This window comes from Chenopodium album, chromosome 18 (assembly GCF_948465745.1).
Source record: "Chenopodium album chromosome 18, dcCheAlbu1.1, whole genome shotgun sequence".
Classification (NCBI taxonomy): domain Eukaryota; kingdom Viridiplantae; phylum Streptophyta; class Magnoliopsida; order Caryophyllales; family Amaranthaceae; genus Chenopodium; species Chenopodium album.
In genome coordinates, this window is record NC_137851.1 from 15,588,876 (window position 1) to 15,616,437 (window position 27,562).

The following is a 27,562-nucleotide window of genomic DNA, read 5'->3' on the forward strand; positions in this document are numbered from 1 at the left end:
AATAAGGAAGAAAAAAAGACAGGTAATGACAGGTAAGAATATGCTGATTGGGATATTTAGTGCTATAGTTGTCTCTTAGCTTAGCAACGTGATCTCATCTCTCCAATCTTGGATGTTTTTCCCACTATTATGCGGCGTATGTCATCATCTTTACGGTTTTCTTTTTTTTTTTTTTTCCATTAATAATGAAAAAAAAAACACTATTTTTAGCAAAGAAATTAATTGATGGAAGCTTCGTCAATTAACTAGTTCTATAGTCCGATTAGAGGCACAACAATGTTAAAGTGTCCTTTATATAAATTAAAACAAAGGTAGCAAATAAATCGTCCTTAAGTATGTCGTATAACACGAGTTATTAAATTTCAAGTGGAGTACAAATTGAGTGATGTTGTGTAACACGAGGAATTGATTTTCAAGTACAAATTGGATTATTTGGGCAGATTAATTTTTTTAACTTTAAGTTTTGTAATCTAATACACACTCTAATACGTATACGATCTCCATTAGTTAGCCATTCTTAATCAATAGTCATTTTGATATTATACCAAAATTTATTGATTGGAAATATATTATACTTTTTATTATTATTATTATCATTATTATTATTATTATTATTATTATTATTACAACATGTCAATTTGGCACATACTTTAAGCCTTTAAAGAGAGCATTAGAAGAGGTAAACAATGACATTAGCAAACTAACTTGAGCGACAGTAAGGATCGGACATGTTAGCTAGGTTGTTATCAATGTTTAAGTTATAGTTGTTTCATCAATTTACCTTCTTAAATCTCCTCGTTAAATTTAAGGATTTTTTTGACAATTTACCACTCTCACTAGTCGAATTCTTCATATGGTGAAATAATTCAAAAGCCACTAGAATATTATCCATTATAAGTCTTCGATCCCCGGAATAAAAGCACTTTGACTTATTGAAGTAATATCGGAGAGAAAAACTTTGATTTCCAAATCTACTCAAAATGAAGTTGGGTTAGTTGTACGAAGAAGTATGACTAAATTATCGAAGAAATAAAACTAATATTATTCACATAAAAAAGAGAAGTGGAGTTATACAAAAAGAGTGAGTTGGCAAGTAAGGATTGGAGAGGCAATTATTCAAGCAATTGAGCACCCTCGCCCATCAATCACGCGTGAGAATCTTGACAATTTAACATTTAATTAGAGAATCCTCAATCTCTTTAATTTATTAGCTTTACAATTCATATAATTATATACTAATTGATTCATGCAAATAACAAATTAAGTAGAAAATAAGAAAAACAAGAAGAAAATGAAAAGGTTGTTCCAGCCTTAACGTCACATGCAATCGCGTGTTGTAAATTAAGCACCAAAGCTGTCTTAACTTTTGGCACAGAGTAGAGTAGACATACACACATTCCATCAGATCATAATACAAACTACTTATGCTAACAACCTATTTATCACATGCTTTCTCCCTCACCTTTGACCCACTCACTGCCTAGAACTTTCACTCATATTGGAACACTAGTTTCAGTTATGTCACGTGATCCATCGATCTATCCATGCATCCTTACACTATTCGCCAAACTATTCCCCTAATAACATCAGTTTTACCTTTAATAAGTTCAGTTTTTATTTACTTGACACGTTTTTCTTACAGATTTTTCTTGATGTATTTCTCTTTGATCAACTCATTTTTTTAATTAGTTATTTCACCTCAATCTAGACTTCACTACATTCGATCACAAAGTATAATAAAGAGTCAATTTAATTTGCCAAAAACATGTTTCAACTATATAGAAACGAAGAGAGTTACCATCATTTGATATGCTATCTTTTATATACTCCTCACTCTGTACAGTTATAGGTTATCGTGTACTATACAGTGCACAAAGTATTTTGGATTGACACTTTTTTTTTTTGAAAGTTTAGGTTACTGATAGAGTATAAAACATATTCATGAGCCTCAACCATCAGCTTAAACTTTTGGTTGAGTTGGTTCACTAACAGTTACTAAAATAGTCTTGTATTATGGAAGGTATAAACCTTGAAGCTCAAACTCAGAGGAGTAGTGAATAGAAAAGAAAAAAAAAATTAAAATATATATATACAAAGTAATTGAAAGGGTAAATTTTTTTTGGTAATGATATATGTAGCCCTTAGGACCAAGTATAAGCATTAAATATACTTCCCAAAATGGAATTAAGTTGGGAATTCGATCATGACAAAATCACGCGTAAATCGGTGTAATTAATGTTACTCTTTCCTCAATATTTCCTTTTCGAGCTTCTTATACATAGCGCTAAGGATTATGTTTATCATTTTCTAATTTTTTTTAATCATGATGTAATATTTATGAAAATATTTAAGATGTTAATATTATATTGTTTCTATTTCTCGATTATTTTTTTTAAATATATCGGTTAAGTTGTAGTAACTACTAACTTGTTATATACTCACGTCGCATAATCCATTCGATAGGCTATACTTGATAGCACAATTTTTTTTTTTTTTTTTAATACACAATAAATTTCTTTATACTTCTTAATTTTCACAATACTGATAGACTATAAAGAACTGACTCATTTGATATTTCAAGGTTTTCATCCTTCTCGTTTTGATAATTCTAGGTGAAGGTACTAGAGTTACATGTATATTAACACGTAACTAATTAAGTACTGTATAAAGTTAAACATCTTTATATCTTAGGTTATTCTTAGCAAACACTCCTTACTCTGTAATCACAGACTATAGCACAAAAGCAAGTATTATATCCTAACTAAATTTATAAATCTGCTAAACTTTTGAGGTCAAAGGTGGTTAGTTTTGACCATCACTTTTTATTTTCAATGCATACTTTCCATCGCAATTAAATTATTCTATTTCTACAAGTACTATGAGACTGAATATAATCGCCAATGTATTGATATAATAAGAGAATGAAGCAAATTGTGGTTTGGAAAATCTACATTTGATCCTTAAAATCAAATCATAAGAATGGTAACTCATAAGTCATAAGAGCTAACATTTATGTGATCGAATAAATATAAGCTATCTGTTGAGGTCCAAGTCGTGACCTTTGTGTTATGCTGGCTCTTGATACCATGTTAAATTACCAACTCAACTAAAAGATCAAGTTGATGGTTGAGGCCCAAGAATATGTTTTATACTCTATCACTATCATCTATGTATTATTGTTGTATTGCCTTACAATCTATGCTTAGTTCGACTAATATATACTCTATATAAAGTAATTTTTTGGTTGTAAGAGCTTGTTATAATTATAGCGCATTAACCGTCCTACAAAGGAAGTACACATTGATCATAATGCAAGAAGGAAATGATGTGAAGGTATGTTTGGATCATGTAGTCCAACATAATCCAAATTGACCTCATTTAGGAAGTCAAGAGAGGGCAAAGCAAGGATATTAATGACTTTTCCAAGTTGTAAGTAAAGATAAGTTCACATGTGGAGGATAGTGTTTAGAAAATTTCATGTTAGTTGAGACTAGTAATTCCACGTTGAATAAAGAGAGTGAACAACATCATACATCAATATAGTGTGCTGTGCCGCCCGTTATTAATTCGTATTGTAATGTAATTTTACAAGGGTTATAAGTAGTCAGACTTTCCTGCGACATTGAAATTGACTTAATCTAATGAAGATTTATCAAGGACAATACCTCTTATACAAAGTTCAAAAAAACAAGTGAGGAGATGAAATTAAGTTGCTCTATTTAAAATTAGAATGTTGAATGAGTTAGTTTGAGCAGCTGGAGTCATAAACAGGGGGTCTCGACATAGTGAGCATTGAGCTGGAAAGTAGACACTGTACCGATTGGACTCCCCATCATATGGGCCTCATAATTTGTGAAGTGGCATATGCTTACATTAGCTTTGTTTTCAACAAATTAATTTAATAATAAATAACCAAAAAAAAAAAAAAAAAAAAATTAAAATTCAAAGGTGGCATATCACCTGTGTCCCCTTGCTTGTTGTACTAAATTATTTAAAGCATATATTCTATATATATTTATATTTAATGACCACAAAACTATTATAATATTTTGTTAAAATATATAAACTTAAACAAAATCTATAGAGTTTTTAATTTTAGTATTAAACTAGAGTAAGTATAAATCATTCAAGGCATAACTGCCGCTGGATGTACACTAGTACTCTGTATAAAGTATAATACATTTATACTTCCAACTTGGTGAACAAGAAGCAACCTCCTCTGTCAATAACGTGCTGTAGAAATATTTAATTTTTACTTGTATGCCTGAAAAGCAGAGTTGATCTTGAATTCTAGAAGGGGGTAGTTTTGGTAGACTCCGCAGTAGCACTGTCAAAACGGTTTGACAGTTCGGTTTCGGTTCGGTTTGAAATCGGTTCGGTAGTTAATCGGGTCGGTTTGGAATCGGTTTAATTGTCTCGCGGGTCGGTTTTGGTTCGGTTTAAATAGTTATCGGTTCGATTCGGTTTCGGTTTATTCTTAAGCGGTTTTAATTCGGTTCGGGTTGTAAACAGTCCGGGTTGTAAACGGTTCGGTGCAGGCGGGTTGCGGTTTGTTAACGGTGTGGTGTAAACGGTTTTTATCCCGGTTCAAACAGTTTCGGGTTGGAAACGGTTTCGGGTTAGAAACAGTTCGGTTCTTTTTTGGTTCAGTTTATAACTGGTTCGGATCTTTTTCGGTTCAGTTTTTAACTGGTTCGGTTCTTTTTCGGTTCAATTTATAATTGGTTCGGTTCTTCGATGGTTTAACCACTTTAACGTTATTCATATCGGTTCCATTTCAAGTTTACTAAATTACGGTTCGGGTCGGTTTTCGGTTTCAAAAAATAAATTGTTTATCGAGTTGTTTGGATTCGGGCAGTTAAATGGCTTTGGTTTGAAATTTGATAGTACTTGCTAACCTTTTGCGTTCACAAGTTTTAAATAAAGTCGGCAAGTCGCGAATCATTTCATATTTAGGCAACATATTATAAACAAATTCTCATTTATTTTATAAATACATATTATGTTCTGTTTCAAGTTTAGGTCATACTGATTTTACTAGTTTATTACGAAGTAGATTATAAGAGTTAGTGTATTTTATAAATACATATTATAAGAGTTAGTGTATTAATGTATTATTGTTATACAATTAGGTTATTATATGCTTCTTATTTAATCATTTATATACTACGCATACAATCATAATCATGACTTGATGAGTTCTTGACTTTTTGTGAAATGGAAATTTGCAATTTGGTAATTCGATACTTGATTAGTCAACAAGACTGATAATTATGACTCGTTTATCATTATATATTTTCATGAAATTATGAAGATATTACAAAGTGCTTTGATTTGTATAATGAAAGAAAACACTAATGACTAATTAACAAGGTCATATTGATTAGTTCAATCGATCATATGTACACATTATTAACACGTAGTATCTAACCATCTCAATATCTCATAGATAAATATTCGTATCATCGTTATTCGTATGTATTAGTACAAAGTTATAGCTCATTAGTGATCTTTTTAAATTAATCTATTTATACATTTTATTAATATAACGTTTTTATAATTTTTACGTGTATGAAAATAAAAATATACTAGTAGATGTTTTAATACGTGTCTTGGGCACTGATCCCGATCAAATGGGGCAAAAAAATACTAAAGAATTGAGGGAATAATATTTTTGTAGATGGATGTACAACACACAAACACACACGGATCACCACTCTCACCCATAGATTAAAAAATCAATGGTTAGATTCTTTCTCCCACAACACACATGGATCACCATTCTCAACCATAGATTAAAAAAATCAATGGTTAGATTCTTTCTCCCACAACACACACGGATCACCAATCTGAACCATAGATTAAAAAATCAATGGTTAGATTTACATGAAACCACTCTCACCCTTTTGAAACCCTTTCACTCTCACTCTCACTTTACCACTCTCACTTTACCACTCATCCTCACGGCGCCTCTCCTTCTCACGACTAAGCGCCTCTCCGTCTCACGGCGCCTCTCATTCACGGTGTTTGCTGTCCTGAGTAACTTGACTATCTTTGGTTAATTTTATCAAATCTGGTGTTATGGATGTGCCCTTAATATGTATTTTTTTTACCCCCTTCTGTTTGAAGCATTTGAAATTTGCTTAATGTGAATTTGTGTTTCTCAATATGGCATTTGCAATTGGTCTTTATGTAGTCCTTTTACCCTTTGGAAGTGTGTACCTGCTGAGTCTCCTTTTGCGGATGTGAAGGAAGTTTGGTCTGTAAATCTATGTTGGCAACTTCTCAGGTACTGTGTGGTGCTGAATTAGGTAATTTGTACTTGTTTTCTTATCCTTTCCTACTTAGGATTACTTTTATTATAAATATGGACGAGATAAAGGAAGATTAGAGGTTTAGACCAGTGTTTAATTTATGTGAAGGAGGGAGGGTAAATGTTAAAACTTTTATGTCAAACTTAACTGTGAACCAATGGAAACTATTCGAATGAGGGAGGTTTTGTGCTACTATTAATCTATTATACTTGAATACGGTTTGTAAGTGAAGTTTTGATTACTAACGGTTTGTAAACGGTTCGATTTAGAAGCGGTTTGGTTCATAAACGGTTCGGTTTATAACCAGTTCGGTTTACAATCAGTTCGGTTTTTAAATGGTTCGGTGCAAACGGGTAGCAGTTTGCTAACGGTTCGGTGTAATCGGTTTTTTTGCCAGTTTAAACGGTTTCGGGTTGGAACCGGTTTCGGTTTAGATACGGTTCGGTTCTTTTTCGGTTCGGTTTTCATTCAGTTCGGTTTATATACGGTTCGGTTTGTTAACGGGTTCGGTTCTTAAACGGTTTACCATTACTCGGGTCGATTCGGTTTCAGGTTTACTAAAATACGGTTCGGGTCGGTTTTCGGTTCCAAAAAATTCGGTTTTTAATCGGTTCGGTTCTCATTTGGGTCGGTCGGTTTCGGGCAGTTAAACGGTTTCGGTTTGAAATTTGACAGCACTACTCCGCAGTGATATCATACGGTATGTGTATTAGCAGGCAAGACCCTTTAGAAGTGAGATCCCACAAACCTTTTTTGTACGACAAGTAGTTCGTATGATTACATGAATTTACATTAATACGTAAAAATAAGTACAGAATAGTTCGTAATATATATCTTATGAATCAAATGAAATATAAGTACATTAGTGAGTAGGAATTGCGAATGGGAGTAGTTCCATAACATATCCCACACCGTGCTACCTATATTCATTAGAAAAGTACATTAAACTTAGGAAAAGCAGCACGAATATGTCTTGTTTTTGAGAATATATGCTGCAGCATTGTGTTTGGTTTAAATTCCATATTACTTGAATTTGCCAGATAATTAGAAGAAACTTGTGCAGGTATGACAGATGAAGCACTTGGAATACACTCAATATTAAAATGCAGGTTGAAAAACACAACGAATCAATACAACACAGGAAGATTGATAACAGAAGATTCAAGGTACTATAATATCTAAATTACACTCAGGAAAAGGAAAAAAAAAACAAAGAAAATGGGGCTAAAATAACCTAATCTTTTAGCAGATTGTAATTTGCTTTAGCAGCCCAAAAAGTAACAAATTACAGTATCAATTTCTTTATAAACAATTCGCACAGGTTTAACTTACACAGTGAACAACCTGTTTCATAAAGCAAGTGTATAGCCTTCAAGTCCAGTTCTCATCATGATTTCATTCTGCAAAAGTATATCAGAAGTGAGAGAGAGAGCATTCATCAGTCTACTCTTTCATGAAAGAAATTATAGCGAGATAGTTAACCGTAAGGTACATAACCACTAATCCATAAACAAATCTTTAGAGTCAACGGTTTGAAAAGTTTGAGGTGCATAAAAAAGGACTTATCATGGTGAATCTAAGAGCTCATCATTACAGTTAATGTATAACCATTCATTAAGGACTTTTACAATTAAGTTGATAATAGATTAGATCAACACTTCTACATGCACCAGACATGCCAGAGAGAAATACCCTTCCACTAGCATTTTAACCCATAAATACCTAAAACACTGAAAGACCTCGCTGTTGCAGCCAGTCTGGAAGGAGTTCAAAAAGGGAGGGGGGAGATGAAGAAGATCGGATCAGCACCCTAAAATGCAGTAGAATTTTATCATTCAAAGTGGAGAATGAAATTTGCTCCTCCTATGTACAATAAGAAAAAGAATTCATATAAAACTCCCGAAACTTGAGCAAACAAATTGCCAATGCCCACATTATGCGGAAAAGGAATGCCTTCAAAGTGATGCTAAGGACCAACCATGTAGTTTAAAAATGCAGTATTATTGTTGACTAGAACAAATTAATACCTCTACGGGTAACTTAAACAACCAAACACGGAAAATGATATATCAGCATTTTTAAAGCTCATGTACGTTATTGAATATACCTGGATTAATGCTGTAATCATCCCTGGACTCTCCTGTTTAATTTGATAGAAGGTGAAATTAGAGATACGATGAGAAAGCTATATAATAGCATATGCTGGTTTCATGTGTACGGGAATGTTATGAAAATGCATACCTTAAAATGCTTCTCCATCCATGGCACTTCTTTCCAGGATTTTGATCCTAATGAGGTCCATGATTGAGGGGCTTGAATTGTTTCAACATGCTGCAGAAGTCTCAAACTATCTACAGTAAAGCAGACAGAAAAAAAAAGGAGTTAGGTGGAACAAACAAAAAAATTCATAGGATTCCAAAAATTTATGCTTAGTTATAATAATTGAGATGACACATGACAAAATATATTTCTCCAAATTCAACCAAACTAGCTCTTCTTTGACTAATGTGTTGTTAATCATTAATGCTGCTCAGGTATTTCAAAATTATAGGGCTTCTTAGAAATATCCAAATCAGATACATCTAGCATTTTTTAATAAAGCTTCTAGCTCTCAGAGGCCATGCCAAGAATTTATATACCTTTAAGGTGTTGGTGCATGCCCAAGTGATAATTTATATACCTTTAAGGTGTTGGTGCATGCCCAAGTGAAAAGCAATTAAATGAGGTCCAAATTGGTTACTTTAGAGACCGTCAAGAAAAGATGAAAACCTAGAAGCAAGTGATAATTTAGTACTCCAAACAGGGGTGTTTGGTTCGCAGAGTGGTATGGGTTTGGGTTCAGAAATAGGGTTAAGGTGGTATCGGGTTGGAACTTGATACTTAATACCTTGTGTTTGATTCAATTCTGGAATGGAATCTCATCCCCTTAATACCATGTATTTGATACCTAAGGGGTTGGAATAAGCCAAACCCACATCCCCCCACCACCCACCCCCCCCCCCCCCCCGAGGTATGGGGTTTAAAAACCTTGAGAGGGGGGGGGGGGGGGTAGAGGACGTGGGTTTGAGGTATGGGTTTAAAATTCATACTTTTGACAACCAAACATATGGTATGGGTTTTAATCATTCTAAACCCATACCTCATACCTATCTTCCGCGAACCAAACGCCTATAGTGATAGCACTCCACTAACTCTTTGTAAGAGCAACTGAGAGTTATCGTATAACTCAAAGGATTTCTATAATCATTCCTCCTTTCCCCTGCTCACACCCACCCACCTTAAAAAGAGATTACATAAAGTTATGTCTTTAAGTTCGCCACAGATTTCACATCATAATCTTAAACTTTATTACTTCAAATGATATCAAACTTGTGGAATTTACTATCTACATTAACTTGATATTTGTGATGGCTTTTAATTTTCTTTCAAAATTATATTAGGGTGGATGCCATTCAAAGTTACCAAATTTAACAAGCAAATTGAGGTATACATACTACATATCCCAACAATTGTAATATTACAAAAACAGAAAGAAAATTAGAAAAACCCAACTCACATAAATAATATTCTTAGTTCCAATTAAGATCAAAAAGAAAATGAGAGAAAGCTGTAGACTGGATAGCAAGAACTAAAGCAAAAGAATCAAGACCAAAAAGAATGGTCTAGACGACACAAGTAACCTCTTTCTACAAATATTGATGCCATGGATGCGTACTCAAGTTCCATATAACCAGCAAAGAAAGCAAGGGATTTTAAAAATCAAATTGGCACAAGGCTGTCTATTATGTACCTAATATTAAAGCAAATGAGGTAGAAGAAACACAATGCACATATTACTTATTTTATCATTTTTGATAGCCCAGCAGCAGGGCTGCAGCAAAGGTGCCTCTTTCCTTTAAATATATTGAGAAAGTTCACATACAATAGAACAAGATAGGATATTTACTTGTAACAAATGCTTCTTCCCAACTGTCACGTTCTGACCAAGATGGTGATTCTTCTAGAATTGCAATTCCCTTGCTCAAACATATTCTGTTTTTGTAAAATAGCAGAAGCAAATAATGTTACCAAATTTACACAAAGAGCTTGATCTTTGACTAATTGTTTATAATTGCCCTAATAGATAGCTAATATGATCAGTATTCTTTTCTCATATGAGTCATATTATAATTCCTTTCATCAATGGGGGTGGAGGAAAGCAAACTACCAATGATAAGTTAAGTTGTCCTCCCCTTGTTCAGAATATAAACCCTGGGGCTATAGCAAAACAAGAATTACTTCAATACGAAATACGCCTTTTTCTTTGAAAGATCATAAAGGACATATATTTTCTTAGAGAAATAAAAAAAATGAAGCAGATTTGTTTGACAACCAGACCCTTTAATTCAGATGGAGGATTATCTCGTGGCAGAACTTGACTATAAGCTTCCAAAACAACCTTTCACTTTCTAAGAAACAGAAATAATTGAACAATTTTGAATGATAGAGAGGTGGGATTTATACCCAATGACAATTCTGCCAAACCAACCACTAGTCTGGGTCGGAGGGAGTATTAGTGATGGTTATAAGAACAATAAACTGAAAGCAGCATTTTAAACTAAGATATTAACAAGCATTTCAGGGAGGCAAAAGTGCTACATTCTAAATTAAAAGGTGAGTGCACTTACTCAATTACTAACTGGCGGATAACACCGGGAAGGACACCGTCTTTTACAGGAGCTGTCTGTAATTCATATGATTGCAAAGTCCCGCGAATTATAGATCTTTTCTCAGTAACTTCATTATTCCCCTATATCATAAAAACACATGTTTAAGAAAACTCGATTTTAATAAAATAATAGATAAAAAGAATAACAGCAACAGGAATGCCTAATTTCCTATATGTGGTCAAATTTAAAACCACCTTCACAAGCACGTTCTCCTACTCCGCCAAATACGGCAAAGACACACACATAGTCACAATTAAACATTTAGACCAACAAATCGAGCCTCATACCCGGCCAAACACCCCCTCCCCAGCTCCTATAAATATTTCAAATTCAGAAACCCAACAAAGATGACATTTCATGATCCCATTGCATTCAAGATTTTATATTCTTTCAATTATAGTTCACAGGATGAATTGATAAAAGCAAAAATTAAAGGAAGCTATCAAATATATACCCCTTATTAAAACAATTTCCTCATAATAATTTTCAACTTTAAACTACATTTTTGTTCAAATAATACCACTAATAACAGTATCCACTTAAGAAACAGATCACTACACTCTTGTGTCATATAAACGTCTCCAATTTATATCCCTCTACTCTTCTAGTATCAAGCAACAATTATTCACTCTCCATTGCTGCCCATCCAGGCACTACGGGTTTGCAATCTTGACATGCTCTCGACTCAATGAGAATGAACAAAAAATGATGGAGAACCGGAGAAGAACCTAACTTTCATACTTGAAAATTTGGAAAGAGAAATAAGATGGGTGTATCTAATCAACTAATCAATATTATTAGATGTTTACCACAAATCCCAACCCTGGATAACATGATAGATTTAAAAACGGTTAAATTTTCCATTACTAGTTTCAAAGAAGTTTAAGATAGGGCCAGAAAACCTTAAATGTACAAAGCTTGTGATGGAAGCGAATTGGTTGTCCCATACTCCCATGTAAAACGGACGGAATCAAATAACACAATATGGGTAAAAAGACAAAATACATGGGAGAAGAGGGGAAACAGATTGTAAACTAAAGACGTTTTTGAAGGTAGGCTTATAAAAAATTACGAGGGTAGATATAAAGTAGTTCTACAATAAAAATTAGCCTTATGAATGTCAGATACAATAAAAAATGGTAAAAGGATAGGATGTTGTCAGTTATTGCCACAAAATAGAAAAGTTCCAATCATATCTAAGATCTATTTATTATTAAAACATCCAATACAATGGATGGATAAAAACAAAAATTATACTTCGTTTGTTACGTAGCAGCTAGAAGTGCTAGACACAACCATTCAAGGAAAAATTTACCCAATTTTGTTCCAAAATGAAGTGTTCATGTGTCATACAAACATACCAATGTCTAAGGGTCGAGTTTCCAACATGAATACTTAAGGCAAATGAAGAGCCAGAGTAACATATTTCCTCCACTCCACATATAGCAATTGTATACAGAAGAAGTGCAAAAACTTGGGTCCACATGATTTCTTTATTACATTTTGAGGAGGAGAAAGGCTATAGTTTAGTATATTTTAAAGAAGTGAGCGTGTGTGGGCCAAAATAAGTAACCTATTACGCATGCTTGGCCATAAAAAGGGTTAAAGTGAGGAGTTTTTTTTGCGGAACATATGAAAAAAGGAAAGGTAGTAGTGCTTGAGGAGTGGAGGGGAGTGGCATAATTTCTTAACTAACACATGTTAGTACGACAATAATTCTTCTCATAAAGTCATATGGATAAACTCACTAATTAGCGATAGCATCATAGCACAAAGCCCACGACCAGATGTATGACATTGTACATGTCACCTACTCCTCTTTCAACCTTTTATGTTGCTATAAAGGACTCAACAAAACTTACAAAATACAAATATATAAATCATGATTATGCAAACTGATACTGTACAATTGATATTGAAAACTAATTATAAAACATATATACAAATAATAAACAATTGCATCAGCAACAGGCATTAAAGGATCATATTTTAATGTTCTCTTTCTTGTAATTAAAAGTCAGTAAAACCAGAATGAAACCTCATCCTGCTTACAGGGGCTCCTTTATGGAGTGCAAAAGGTCAGGTTCCTATATGATACCTATACATAATTAACTTCTCACCTTAAAACGAACTACAAAGAAATTTGTTATCGACCCTTCAAGTATTCGATCACCATTGTCTGACAATAAAAGTTCGGTAGCAGAAGGAGGTCTCAACATTTCCAATGGCTTCCTTAGCCTACCTAGAACATAGCTTCCCATATTACAACTCAGAATGACCACAACAGTTAAAGCCATAAATATTCAGCATACAAAATAGGAAGATCCATGAAATGCCTATGCACGCATTCTTTTACAGCAATTTTCAAGTTTCTCATGGTTTAATTATGGCAAAGCATAAGATTTTATACTAAAGAATTTACACCAACAGCAAAGATGCATCATACATTCATCTTACAAATTTCAAACGTGTAAGACTGGAAAAGCATCCATAAAATGCAGTAAATAAATCACACTCGGTAGTCAAAGTTGGATTGGCTCAGTAGTATGGATGACTAGCCGTATCTCTCTACTGCATCTCCCGTTCTCCTCACCTCCCACTTCTTTCCCTTCAAAGACTAAGTCCATAGACTAGTAACTCGACATGAGGAAAATAGGCGCTCAAATATTGTTTCATGGCCTCCAGTTCAATTAATATATTACCATCTAATAATTAAGTACACTCAATCATGATAAAAGCCCACATTTACGAAACTTTTGATGTTGATCCTAGCTGATTCACAATTACTTCTAGCCCTTCACATGAATATAAGTCTCCTCGAGTCAAGAAATCCAGTGGCAAGGCTAAAGCAATTATCTGATTCAACCAAGGGGTGGAAACCCTTCTAACAAGAAAATCACACATTGCTCTTTTAAACCTCATATCAATCATATTCATACACACACCAAAGTAATAAAATGTTGATAATAATAAAAACATAAAGTTCAAAACTACAAAGCGCAAATTAACAAAAAGACAGTAAAGAATCAAAACAAACAAAATTAGATATCCAAACCTTGCCCAATCAGAGTACTTAGCCTCAGCAAAATCCCTCCTACATCCAATCACAGCCAACCGCGCCGCGTTCCCTTCAACACCAAACACCGGCGGCACATACATTCCAATATGCACATACACATCCAACACCCTATCAATCATCTCCTCCTCACTTCCCCCCTGAATTCGACTCAATTCCTCAGAATTCCCTCCAACAAGCGTCGAAATAGCCAATTCCTCCCCTTTACCCCTCTCCTTAATCGCAACCGGTAGTGAAACCCTCATCGCATCATTAACACGACGAAGAATCAAAGAATCCCAATTCACATAAGACGAAAATAAGGAAGACCCAGAAAATTGGGCCCCAAAAACGAGGCGGGGGTTTGATTTAAGCAGAAATTGGAGTGAATTGGAGAGTCGCTTGAGATGGCGGTCCCAGAAGAGGAGGAGTTCACCATTGTTGTGGGTTCGAGTAGTGGTGTAAGCTCCTGCAAATTGTTGAATTTCTAGGGTTTAAGCTTCAATGGTTGAAGAGAGAAGAAGAGAGAGAAAGAGAGGAGAGAGAGAAAACCTGTGTGAGTTTCGAGAAAGGTGGAGACCGACGGTGTGTCGGAAGGTGGTGAAAGGACGCCATTTGTGAAGAGGAATCTCGCCGTCGACATCTTCTGTTTTCAGGTAGCCGTTTGAAAAGGCGCCACGAATTTCAGAGAAATCAGATTTTTGGTTGAAAATAGTTGATCACAATGATGCAGGGTTAATCTGAGGAACTGAGGATCTAGGAGATGGAGGGATCTCCCCGTGCTCATCCACCGGTTTCTAACAAATGAAAAACAAAACGCAGAAATAAAGTAATAATCGTGCGTAGTCACTATCTTTCTATTGATATTTGCAAAAGAAGTGTATAAATGAGAAAATCTTAAGATCTACTTGACCCTCTTCAATGGTGAGACTCAAGTGAGTATTTTTAGGAAAAAGAGAGTATTTTTTTTGTAATGTATACCAATAAGTTAGGATCTAAATTTAGTAACTCCAACAAAAAAAAGCTGCTAAGTTTAGATACTCAAATTCGAGTCTCATTTGACAAAAAGTGTGGGGCCCTTGTCAATATTCTAATATATTTTGTAATTTATTTAAGTTTTACTTTTTTTATTTGTTTTTTATCTTATAATATTTGATATTAAAAAAGAAATGAATTTGGTGGGCCATAAATTGAAAGTGACATTTGTATATTTTAAGAAAGTCTCACCATTGGGAAATTAGACTTCACATGAGTTACTAAATTGAGAAGTGGGTATGGCATCACCATTGGAGGTAAAAAAACAACTCATTTTGTATTTCAATACTAAAACTTAAGTCTCACCATTGAAGATGGTCTAAGAGTTAAGCATTTAACTAATGTCATTCATCCTTATCCTTACCTATTAAAAACTCGGATTTTCTCCATTTGTGGCTTATAAACAGTGCTGCGAGTAAAAAAAATACATAAATTACACACCATCCATGTAGCTAGACCGGGCAAATGGGGCTTTCGGGTCAGGTACAAGTCGGGTCAATTAATATTCAGGTCGGGTTCGGGTCGGGTCAATTCGGGTTTTGGGTCAGTTTTGGGTCAATGGTAATTTTAGTTGGGTCAGGTATCGGGTCAACACTTCGGGTTAAGTTCGGGTTGGTTCGGGTATCGGGTCAACACTTCGGGTTAAGTTCGGGTCGGGTTGAGTTCGGTTCAGGACATTTCGGGTCAGCTCAGTCTTCGGGTCCAATATTTGGTCAAGTTCGGGTCGGGTTGAGTTCTGATCGGGTCAATTCGGGTCAAGTCAATCTCCGTCTATGTCAATGTAGAAATTTGACCAATAATATATTATAATTATCAATAAGTATTAAAGATAACAATTAAATTCATTACACAATTCCAACAGTATTATATACACAAGACTGTATTGTTTCATATGTATGATCACTAATTCACTATCATTGAATTGGTCAAAATTCAAATTAGATAAAGTGAATAGTGGAAAAAAATTCAATATAACACTAAAAAGAAGAAGCAAAAAGTAATAGTAATAATAACAATAACAAGAACTAGTGTTCCTAATCAAATGAAACTCTCTATGAATTACGAGTACTAAATTACACGCACATTTCAACAGTATTATACACACAATATTATACTATTTAATTTAGGTTAATTTCGACAAGTGTTTATTTGGGTAAAGTAATAAAGCCCTAAATAGTTAGGTCATTTGAGTATTTGTTAATTTTGGATCAGGTCATTTCGGTTATAGTTCGGGTCGCTTCGAGTTTCGGGTCCGTTCAGGTCAATCAATTCGGGTTAAAATCGGGTCGGGTCACTTCGAGTATCGGGTCAATTTTGGATCGGGTTAATTCGGGTATCAGGTCAACTTTGGGTCGGGTTAATTCGGGTCGGGTCAATTCAGGTATCGGGTCAACTCCACTTCAGGTCGGGCATGGGTCGGGTCAGCTTTGTGTTCTGGTCGATTTCAGGTCTACGTTTTCGGGTCAATTTCGGATCACGGGTCGAATCAAGATTGCCGGCTCTACATGCAGCTACAATTCAATCTCAAACAAGCAAATATTTCTTACGAATTTCAAAAAACCATAAGTTATTGATGTGTTTGTAATACGCCGTACATGATCTGTTTTAGGCATAATTCTAAATTAAGAATGAGATTGAAATAAAAAAAAATGTTAAAACATATTAATAGAGTGAGTTATTTCTCAACTAGCTTAGCTAAGTATGTACAAGATTAGCATCATCCAATTCTGGATCAGGATTATTATACTTGTATAATAAGGCACATAAAAGAAAGTAAGCAAAGTTCACAGTTGCAATAATTGCAAGAACCCAACAAGCATTATCAACCCTACCTAAGTTTATATCATTTGGTAACCAATTGCTCAATTTGCCAACCAAATCGATAAATGCTGAACTAAGGTAATAACCAGCCGCGATATGCAATGAGATCATAGCAGTCGAGGTACTTCTTAGAGACTTAGGAAATTCTTGATAGTACAATGCCACCTCCGGCGAAAAGTAAAACCCTTCTCCAATCCCCATTATGGCTAATGGAAACATTAGCCATAAGGCGGATAATGGTGTCATGGCATTTTGTTGGTCCATCAAATTGTTAATTTCAATTAATTTGAGCCGTCTTCTTTCAATTAGAGCAAAGGCTATCGCGGCAAGAATGTTGGTAACATGACAAATTCCGATCCCTTGTAAATATGTTAAACGTCGACCAGTTAATTTCTTGTATGTAGGGTATATAAATCGATCAAGTGTAGAGGATGTGATTGCTGTAAATACAAGGGTGACGACTGTGAAAGTTCCGGCTGGAATTTTGAAATGAGAGCCGAGTTGTCTATCCATGACTAATGCCATTAGCACCGTGAAACTAATGATAACTCCCATTGCACCACTTAGTAGGATGCTACTTGACCATATTGGCATAATTTTGATTAACTTCTTTAGGTCTTCTACTTCTTCGACGGTGCATTGGCTCCATGATTTTGTCTTGGTACCGTTTACATGGTTATCGCCTTGTTTTATGAACGCTGCTTTGTGTTCCGGGTGAATTCCGATACCGAGATGTCTTGGGGGTTGGTAAAGGTTTACCGTCCAATTTGATACCTGCACAGTCAACACAGATAACCTAGCCCGGGGGTTATCCGGGAATAACCGCTCCGATGCTAAAGTCAGTAATCTGAGGAAGAAGGTTTGAAGAGAGAGAAAGAGGTGTAGAGAGAGAGAGATTGAGAGATTAAGAGATTGTACCTTATTGTGAAAATGTGGCTGGGTATATATAGGGGAGTAACCAAGCAGGTGCCACCGGCCCTTCTAGGTGGCGCACCGACTTTACAGGTGGCGCACCGACCTTATAGGTGGCAGGTGCCTGCGTGGTTTCAAGCTTCTTTCCACGTGGCCGAGAAACCGGCCATTATGGATGCTAAGTTGGTTCGCTTAATTGCTGGCTAATTAATGTCAATTATCGGCCAAATAGGTGAGTTGTCGGTATTATCCCGTACAACTAGCCCCCCAAGTGGGGACGTTGACAAAAAGTCATCGTTCGCACTTTATGAGTTCGAATGAGTTATGTGGCCCAGCAAAAATTCCAATATAAAATAGATGTAGGAGTTTTTTTTTTTTTTTTTTTTTTTTTTTTTTTTTTTTTTTTTTTAATCTCCGATTAGTCCCCAAAGTGAGCAAAGTACCGACAGTGCTTTGCTCAATATAAAATACCTATAGGAGATTTAAAATCTCCGATTTGTCCCCAAAGTGAGCAAAGTACCGACAGTGCTTTGCTCAATATAAAATACCTATAGGAGATTTAAAATCTCCGATTTGTCCCCAAAGTGAGCAAAGTACCGACAGTGCTTTGCTCAATATAAAATACCTATAGGAGATTTAAAATCTCCGATTTGTCCCCAAAGTGAGCAAAGTACCGACAGTTATATAGCCTTAGTCATGCTCCTGTTTGGACATTGTTATGGGCGGGAAAAATTGAAAATAAGTAAAAAGTAGTGGGGCATGTGTCAATCGTCGAGCGTTTCTTGATGAAGAGGTGCTCGTATCTCCGCCGTTGGATTTCATGCACCAAACGTCATATCAAATTACTGTTCACTGGGGGTATAAATAAGGAACACGAACAGTTTCTTTATTTCCTCTCAAGTTTTGCAAAGGATTTCCCAAAAAATTCCCAAAAAATTTCTCAAAACCATAAATTCCCAAACATAGGTCTTGTTTGCTATTCCGCTTGATCTCTAGTGCGAAGATATTTCTGGTTTTATACTCTGGTGGACGGATTTCAGTCGCTTCAAGACTTGGTTGCTCCCTCTTGTTTTTGCGATTCGTCGAAGTTCTTCGCTTCGTGTAGAGGTAAAAAATACTCTGAATTTCTCTTTTTAATTTATTTGTTCGATGTTTGTGACTTGTATGTAGTGGGTTTTGATGTTTCTACATTTGTTGAGTTGGTTATGCGTAAGTCTATAAAAAATTCTATTACGGGTTAGGCCTGTGAGGCTGACCCGTTTGTACCCTTGTCCTCAGCATCAGAAAAGGAAGCTAAAAAATCTTCTCGGTCTGTTAATCCTGGTATATTAGAAGATATTGATCTTCTTGAACTTGAGTCTGTCAGTGTTATTGAGGACGTTGACTCATACATCTTCCTCGACGAATACGGTTCTAATCTCGGTAAAATTGGTGTTGAAAGAGTCAAAATGCCGAGAACTAAACGTCCCAGCCATGATCCTAGCCAAGGTGAGAGTTCAGTCAGGCGTCCAGGCAAGGAGCCTTTGGTAGAACACGAAGATGAAACAGCCGACATCCCTGATGAGGATGTGGAGTCTACTGAGCGTAGCACAGCTTCCGAGAAGAGTGAAAACTCAGGTGATGAGGTTGATGGTAGCGGAGAACAGGTTGAAGGTAGTGGCTCTGATGACGAGAAGACAGATTCTGAAATAAACGAAGACATCAATGTCGGCGAACAAATTATTGCCGAGGAGCGATTGGATGAAGCGTATAATTCAGAAGATGATGATGACGCGTATCGGCGTCCTTTAGAACTAGCCGAGGACATAAAGGTGAAGACTACCAAAGTTGATGAGAAGTGGTTGGAGACTGCTATTGAGAAGAATTACTGCGGTGTCGGTAGGAGATTCTTCAGGTTACCCGATGACTATGTGCTTACTCTGCCTTCTTCCGGCAACAACGTTTTTGATTGTCCGGCGGGACACATTGCGGTATATGCTAAGCATTTCGAGTTTGGTCTTCGTTTTCCGCTTCATCCCTTCATAGAAAAGATCTTTAAAGCTTGGAATGTCTGTATTGCACAGCTAACCCCGACAGCGGTTCGCAATGTTGTAGCCTTGGTCTGGACTATGATTTATATGGACTTTCCGCTAACTTTGAATTTGTTCCGCAAAATTCATCGATTGAAAAAAGACAGTCAATCTCCAGGCTGGTGGTCTCTTCTTACTACTACCGGTAAGATTACAGTATGGCCGAAAATGACCAGCTGTAAAAAATGGCAAAATCAATTCTATTTCGTGAAGGTTCCTGATAACTTTGGGTTACGGAAGACCTTCCACCTTCCTCATACTTGGTTTGACACCCTTAGAGATAGAAAGTTAGGCGTTCTTGAACAAAAAGCCTTTCGGTTTTTCGATTGTCTTTATATAAATGAGGGTAGGAAAGTAAAGGTCGTTCCAAGGGAGTGGCTGCCCAATTGTAACTATATTCTGGGCAACGCTCCCCTGTCTCATGTCGGTCTCTGCCATACTGATGAATATGGTATGAATTTAGCCATTGTTTTTAAGTTTGTGTTAATTATCCTTTATACCAGTTCGTTCTCGTGCATTATTTGGCCTCTTGCAATATTTAATTTATCGTTGAGTATCTGCGGCCGTTAGTATATTTGCTCATTATACCTTGTTTCGATTTTGACTAGTGTTTATTATGTTGGAACTTTTCGCCGTTGTAGCTTTTCGCTAACTGCATTCATACATTTTTATTGAAAAACAGGTCCTGATAAGTTAGATAACGCTAAATTAGGGCTTCATCCTGACGGCCGTGTTAAGCAGCAGTGTCCACCTAACCCTAAGGGCAAACTCGACACTCTTCCTAAATTTGCTACCAGAGCCCAGAAAGGCCGTCAAAGAAGTAAGCGAGATATGACAGCCCATTCTCAATCAAGATCTACTGGGGCTACCAGTCTCCCCCTTAGACGAGGTGGAGGTACCGTAAGGTCGAAGAGAGCTAGCTCGGCTTCTGATCGTGATCAGTCGAAAAAACAGAGAACAACCTCAGCTACTGGCCGAAAGGAGTCTTCTGTTGCCCCGGACGTCGTAAACTTAGAGGATATTGAAATTGACGACTCTGGGAAAGAAATTAAAGGGGCTGACACCCAAGTTCAAGCTGAAAGGATCATTCCTGTTTCTTAGGGGGCTCCCCACGTCCTAATCGGCCTCTCAACAGCTGGCATTCATAACGCTTTTGTGCCCGCACCGGTTCCAGACTTCATTGAGGTTCCACATGTGAAGGTTCCTCAAGAAATTGCTGACGAACTTCTGGATTTCCCTGTCGGCAATGCTAGTGAGGCTTGGCGTCCTCAGCTGAATGTTAACAGGGGTGAATCCATTTATGCAGATGACCCGTTATCCGGGGGCAGTCTGGGCTGGAGAATGTTGAAGGACTTGCCAACCCCTGCCGATAGGACTAGCAGTAGGTTTACGGCCCCTTGCGGTCAGATGATGAACAATCTTATGAGGGTATTTTTCTTTCTTCTCTTTTTTTTTTATTGTACGTATATACATTATTATTAAGGGTGGAAACTGTCTCTTTGCAGACTGTCACCTCGGCTGTTGAGGTTGTTCATATGTACAAGCATTATCAGAGGCAGGCCGATAAAGCTGAGGCGGTTTTGAAGAAGGCTGATGAGGAGCACAAAGCTCATCGGATTGAGGTTGAAGGCCTGCAGTCTCGGATCAATCAGCTAGAGCTCAAAGTGGTCGACCAGGAGTCTCTGTCCAAGAAAATTACCGATTTGGAACAGAAGCTGAAGGCCGAGGAGACTCGGAGGGAAACGGCGGAGAAGGACTTTGAGCTGGCACGGTCAGAGAGGCCTGTGCTGAAACGTCGGGCCGTGAACCAGTTTCTGAAATCTGATATCTACTGTCAGAAGCTGATTGACCGTTACACTGGTGGGTGGGTTGCTGCACATCGGTGCGTATGTAAAGCCGAGGACTGGGGCGAGGACAAATGGCAGGCAGTGGAGGATGCTTACGGGTCTGACCGACATCTTTCTCCTACTAGCTACGAGAAGGATTATTTCGATGATCCTCCCAGCCTTGCAACTATGAAGAACCTTGATCCTCGCGGCCTCCCTGATGAAGAATTTGATGACGCCCTTCTTGCTACTCCTTCTCATGATGACGGTTTAGGGAAGGAGTCTGAACCAAAAAAGAACTGAGGTGTTTTGGGCAGTCATTATCCAGCTGTTTTATTAATTGTCTTTTGAAAAAACTCATATCTGTATGCTATGTCCGATAAGGGACTACTTTTGGTTTTGTGTCCTCTTTCTAACTATGTTTTAATCAGCAAACTTTTCATTTACTATCGGCTGTAAACGATAATCTGTTCTTTTTTGATGACCATGCTTTTATTTTTTGTTTGTGATATTTGCCCTTGTTAGCTGTCAATTTTGCTTGTTCTAGTTAATTTTGTTTATTATTCATAATACGTTTGCCCCACAGTTTTACGGGTAAATGCCTTGGCATTTATTCGTGAAACTCAGTATTGTTCTTGAACAATATACTGCCGTGATGGATTTTGAAGAGAACAAAAATCCATTATTCTTCTGGAATAAATCCGTTCCTGCGACCTTTAGCAGGCTGAGCAACGACAGTCGATCAGACCGTCTATTCAACTCACCTTTAGGTGCATAGTTATCCAACCATCTCGGCACTTGAATGACTGTTACGGCTAGCTAGGCCGTTTGCAAGTCCATATCGAAAGTGGGCAGATGGTTCTCATTTTTGCTTCTCATTTCTTATTAACGGCTCTCCGCCAAAATAAAACTTGCGGACAAAGCAGTCCCTAGAAATAATAAGTACAAAATACATACGGAATAGTTATGCCGATATCTAAGTACTATAGGTACCAAATACATATCAAATTTTAGCTAACTCAGTACAAAATACATAGGATTAAGCATAATACTTTTTTAGGACAGCTGCGTTCCAAACATTTTTCAACTGGGTTCCCTCTAATGTCATAAGACGATAGGAGCCTTGGCGTATTGTTTCGCATATTTGATACGGACCTTCCCAGTTGGCCGTGAATTTACCATCGGCATTCCCTTTTCCCGTTGCAGCTGTTCTGCGCAACACCAGGTCTCCATCTTCTAACGGCCTATGGTTGACGCGCTTGTTGTAGGCTTGGCTCATTCTGTTTTTGTAGGCAGCAGACTTAATGGAAGCCGTTAATCTTACTTCTGGTATGAAATCTAACTGCTGTCGTAATAATAAATCATTTTGGTCTTCGCAGAAGTGTTGAACTCGAAATGTCGGTAACCCTACTTCTGCAGGGATGACAGCCTCTGATCCAAACGCCAGATTGAAAGGTGATTCTCCTGTCGTCTCTTTTGTTGTCGTCCTGTTAGCCCATAATATTTCCGGCACCAAGTCTGCCCAAAGGCCTTTGGCGTCGTCAATCTTCTTTTTCAGTGCGGTTAGTATTTGTTTGTTAGCGGCTTCAGCTTGGCCATTGGACTGAGGGTGACAAACTGCGGCATATGCGAACTTGACCTTATATATGCTGAGGAAATTTTTGACCGGATTACAGTCAAATTGCGAGCCGTGATCAAATACCATCGCTATCGGCAACCCAAATCTGGTGAAAATATTTTTCCAGATAAACTTCTTCACCTCATTAGCAGTTATCTTCGCAACCGGCTCCGCCTCGATCCACTTCGTGAAGTAGTCTATTCCTACTATCAAAAACTTATGGCCTCCCGTTGCCGAAGTAAAAGGTCCGACAATATCCATCCCCCATTGGGCGAATGGGATAGGGTTGAGGATAGGTGTTAAGTCGTTAGGTGGTTGATTTATCACTGGACCAAATTTCTGACACTTGTCACACTTCTTTGCGTAGGATAGAGTATCTGAGCTCATTGTCGGCCAATAATACCCTCTTTTCATTGCTTCTAAGGACATTGACCTGCCGCCTGAGTGATTACCGCAATGACCCTCGTGTATTTCTTCTATTAGTCTCGCTGACTCATATGCCGTTAGACATCTACGCAATGGCAGTGAGAAGCCTCTCTTGTACAGCATGCCCCGAAACATAATGAACCAGACGCTATCTTTCTTGATCCTTTGTGCCTCGCTTTTATTTGTCGGAAGTACACCCTGCAACTTATATTCCAGAATGTCATCATACCATTCTCGGCTTTGCGCCACACAATTGACTTCCTTTTGCTCTTTTTCGTCTATACTTTTGTGTTCCAGAACCTCAACCATCACTTTGCGTTCTATGTTATTGAAACTTGAACTTGCCAATCTTGCCAATGCATCTGCCTGAGTGTTTTGCCCACGTGGTATTAAGTTGATTACGAATTGATTAAGTGTTGTTGTCGCACTTCGGAGCTTTTGTAAGTAAGCTATCATTGTCGGCTCACGTGCTTCGTATGTCCCATCAAAATGGCTTGCTACCAACTGTGAATCCGTGGAAAGCTCTACGTTCTTTGCTTCTGCCGCTATGCATAATTGGACCCCGGCCAGTGCTGCTTCATACTCAGCCTCATTATTGGATGCCTTAAACTTGAATCTAATTGCATATTCGAATATATCTCCCTGTGGAGAAGTAAGGATTATACCGGCCCCGGATCCGGTTGCGGCTGAAGAGCCGTCAACGGACACTTTCCAGATGCCGATTTGTTCCTCCTCTTCATTGTAAGAGGTCTCAACTATAAAATCGGACAGGGCCTGGGCCTTGATCGACACCCTGGGCTTATAGATCAGCGCGTATTCCGACAACTCAACTGCCCATTTCAGCAGTCGGCCAGAGGTTTCCATCTTTTGAAGAGATTTCTCTAATGGTTGATTTGTTAAAATCTCAATGGTGTGTGCATCAAAGTACGGTCGCAGTTTTCTTGCCGCTATTACGACTGCATATGCGGTTTTTTCTACTAGGGGGTATCGTCGTTCTGCAGCATTTAACACGTGGCTTACAAAATATATAGGCATCTGCGTTTTCTTCCGTTCCACTAGTAGTACAGCTGCTACCGTTTTGGGGGATGCCGAGATGTAAAGTTGTAGTGTTTCCCCCGTTTCCGGCCTTGCTATTGTTGGTAATGATCGTAGATGATTCTTAACGGCTTCTAATGCTTTGACTTGCTCTGGTCCCCAAACAAAAGTCTTGTTTTGCCGTAGAACTACGAAAAATGGCAGAGCCTTGTCGGCAGATTTGCTGATAAATCTCGTTAACACCGCCATTCGGCCTGTTAGCTTTTGTATATCCTTAATTGACCTCGGTTGCGGAAGGCTGAGGATAGCTTCTACTTTGTCGGGATTAGCATCTATTCCTCTTTTGCTAACCATAAAGCCCAAGAATTTTCCGGACTTGACCCCAAACACGCACTTCTCGGGATTCAGCTTCATTCGATAATGTCGTAGAGTATCGAACGTCTCCCTTAAGTCTTTAATGTGATCTGCAGCTAGACGGCTTTTTACAATGGAGTCGTCAACATAAACTTCGACATTTCTTCCTTTTTGGTCGGCGAAAACTTTATCTACAAGTTTTTGGTATGTTGCTCCTGCATTCCTCAACCCGAAAGGCATGGCTTTATAGCAGTAAACTCCGGCATCTGTGATAAATGCCGCTTTATTTCGGTCCGGATGATAGAGGCTGACTTGGTGGTATCCAGAAAAGGCATCCATAAAACTTAAAAGTGCATGGCCTGACGTGGAGTCAACCAGTCGATCTATTCTCGGCAAGGGATAACAGTCTTTCGGGCACGCCTTGTTTAAATCGGTAAAATCAACGCACATTCTCCACTTTCCTGATGGCTTTCTAACCATTACGACATTGGCTAACCATTCTGGGTATGTGCACGGCTCTATAAAACCTGCCGCTAACAACTTGTTCACCTCTGCCTGTATCGCTTCAATTTTTTCTATTGAAAAGTTCCTTTTCTTCTGTCGTACCGGCCTAGCTCGCCTATCAACATTCAACTTGTGCACCATTACATCTGGGTGAATACCTGGCATTTCGTCGGCCGAGAATGCGAAAACATCCGCATTCTCTCTCAAGAGTTCAATCAAGTGGCATTGCATATCGCTATCCATATCGGAGCCTATCTTCACTGTACGATTGGCAACTCCAGGCTGCAATTCGACATCAATTGTTTCTCCTCCCGGCAGCGGTCTCGGCACAGTTACGGGCCTTGTGTCAAAATTAGTCATTGCCAAATCTTGGGTAGAGGGGGATCGCTCTCTTTTTTGATTGTGCAAGCTCGCTGGGCTTTGTCGGCCAGGTTGCTTTAATGCCGATACGTAGCATTCTCTTGCCGTCGTTTGACTGCCTCGGATACGCTCTGTTTTGCCGAAATTGGAGACGTAAACCATCGTGAGGTGATATGTCGATACCACTGCTTGTACATCATGAATCAATGGTCTACCGATAATAACGTTGTATGCTGACGGCACGTCTACAATCAGGAATTCTGTCATCACGTCCCGTGTCATCGATCCCTCCCCAATTCTTACTTGCAATAGTATACTTCCCTCGGGTCTAACTGTTGACCCGTTAAAACCGATAACCGGGTACGACACCGGCGTTAGGTACTTTCGACCTATCATCATCGCATCAAACACTCTTGCGAACAAAATGTTTGCCGAGCTGCCCCCGTCTACCAACGCGCGCTTGACGTAGCACCCGTTGACTGCCAATATCAACACTAACGGGTCGTCATGAGGAAAAACTATACCCTTTGCATCGTCCTCGGAGAACGATACGCGTGGCATTGTCGCGGGTCGAGGTCGTTCATCTACTCCTAAAGCGTTCACCACATGCTTGAATTCCGACAAGCTTTTCTTTGCACCGCTAACGGAACCCCCATGCACGGGCCCTCCGGTAATTACTTCTATGGTTATCTTACGTCCAGGAGGTGCAGTTCCTTGCCGATAAGAATCGGTATGGCCTGGGCGATAGGTGTCATCTTGCGTTGACAGGTCTCCTTGCTTTCGATATTCGGTTTGTCGGGCCAATGGTGCTGATTGTCGGCTAGTTCCCCCCTGAGACCGGTATTGGGAGAGGTGTCCCTTTCTAATAAGGTCCTCAATGTTTTCTTTCAACTGGATACATTCTTCGGTATAATGGCCGACATCTTTGTGGAACATGCAATATTTCTTTATATCTCGGCCCTTCGTTGTCATTGGTGCCGGCCGGGTCCAATCTTCCTTGTGCTGGTTTATTGAATAAATAGCGGCCCTTGGTGTGTTCAGTTGAGTGTAATTGTTGTACCGTCCCAGACCTCTGGCAGGTCTATTCGCTTTTTGTGGGTTCTGCCTTCTAACCCCTTCCACCGGGGTTTCTACTGGTACAAACGTATTTTGTCGCCGAGATGAGTCTGCCGAGACAGTCTGGTTTCCTGCTTTCAAAAGTTCTTCGCTCTTGATATACTCATGAGCTTTGCTGAAAGCTATCCCTAGGTTGGGGAAGGATTTCCGCGCCATGTATCTTTTAAAATCACTGTCGGCTAGACCACTCATCAAAGCCATGACGGCTATCTCTTGCTGTAATTTTGGAATTGTATTAGCTTCATTATTGAAACGCCGAACGAAATCTCTCAGTGATTCGTCCCTTCTTTGTCTGATAGACATAAGTTCCCCTGAGATTCTCTGTCTTGCACTGTTGCTCACATACTGACTTGTGAACATCTCAACAAGGGTCTCAAAACAGTCGATAGACCCAGGTGGGAGATTAGT

At 38.1% G+C, this 27,562-nt stretch overlaps 1 protein-coding gene across 5 annotated transcripts in view; it reads right to left on the reverse strand.

Moving 5' to 3' along the window:
• Positions 1-7,418: 7,418 nt before the first annotated feature.
• LOC145591567 (putative protein NRT1/ PTR FAMILY 2.2) overlaps positions 7,419-27,562 on the reverse strand; it is a 30,171-nt gene continuing 10,027 nt past the window's right edge. Inside the window, exons 2-10 of one of the 5 annotated variants that reach the window (XM_081648056.1) lie at positions 15,478-15,522; positions 14,631-14,875; positions 14,079-14,547; positions 13,144-13,261; positions 10,982-11,103; positions 10,261-10,346; positions 8,556-8,665; positions 8,422-8,454; positions 7,419-7,714 (exon numbers count right to left, since the gene is read on the reverse strand). In XM_081648056.1, the coding sequence (XP_081504182.1) occupies positions 7,664-7,714; positions 8,422-8,454; positions 8,556-8,665; positions 10,261-10,346; positions 10,982-11,103; positions 13,144-13,261; positions 14,079-14,547; positions 14,631-14,721 (1,080 nt within the window). In that variant the 5' untranslated portion in view covers positions 14,722-14,875; positions 15,478-15,522 and the 3' untranslated portion in view covers positions 7,419-7,663. Of the gene's footprint in view, positions 7,715-8,421; positions 8,455-8,555; positions 8,666-10,260; positions 10,347-10,981; positions 11,104-13,143; positions 13,262-14,078; positions 14,548-14,630; positions 14,876-15,477; positions 15,523-27,562 lie in introns of those variants that run through there. The other 4 variants (XM_081648057.1, XM_081648055.1, XM_081648058.1 and 1 more) reach the window with 4 other exon arrangements.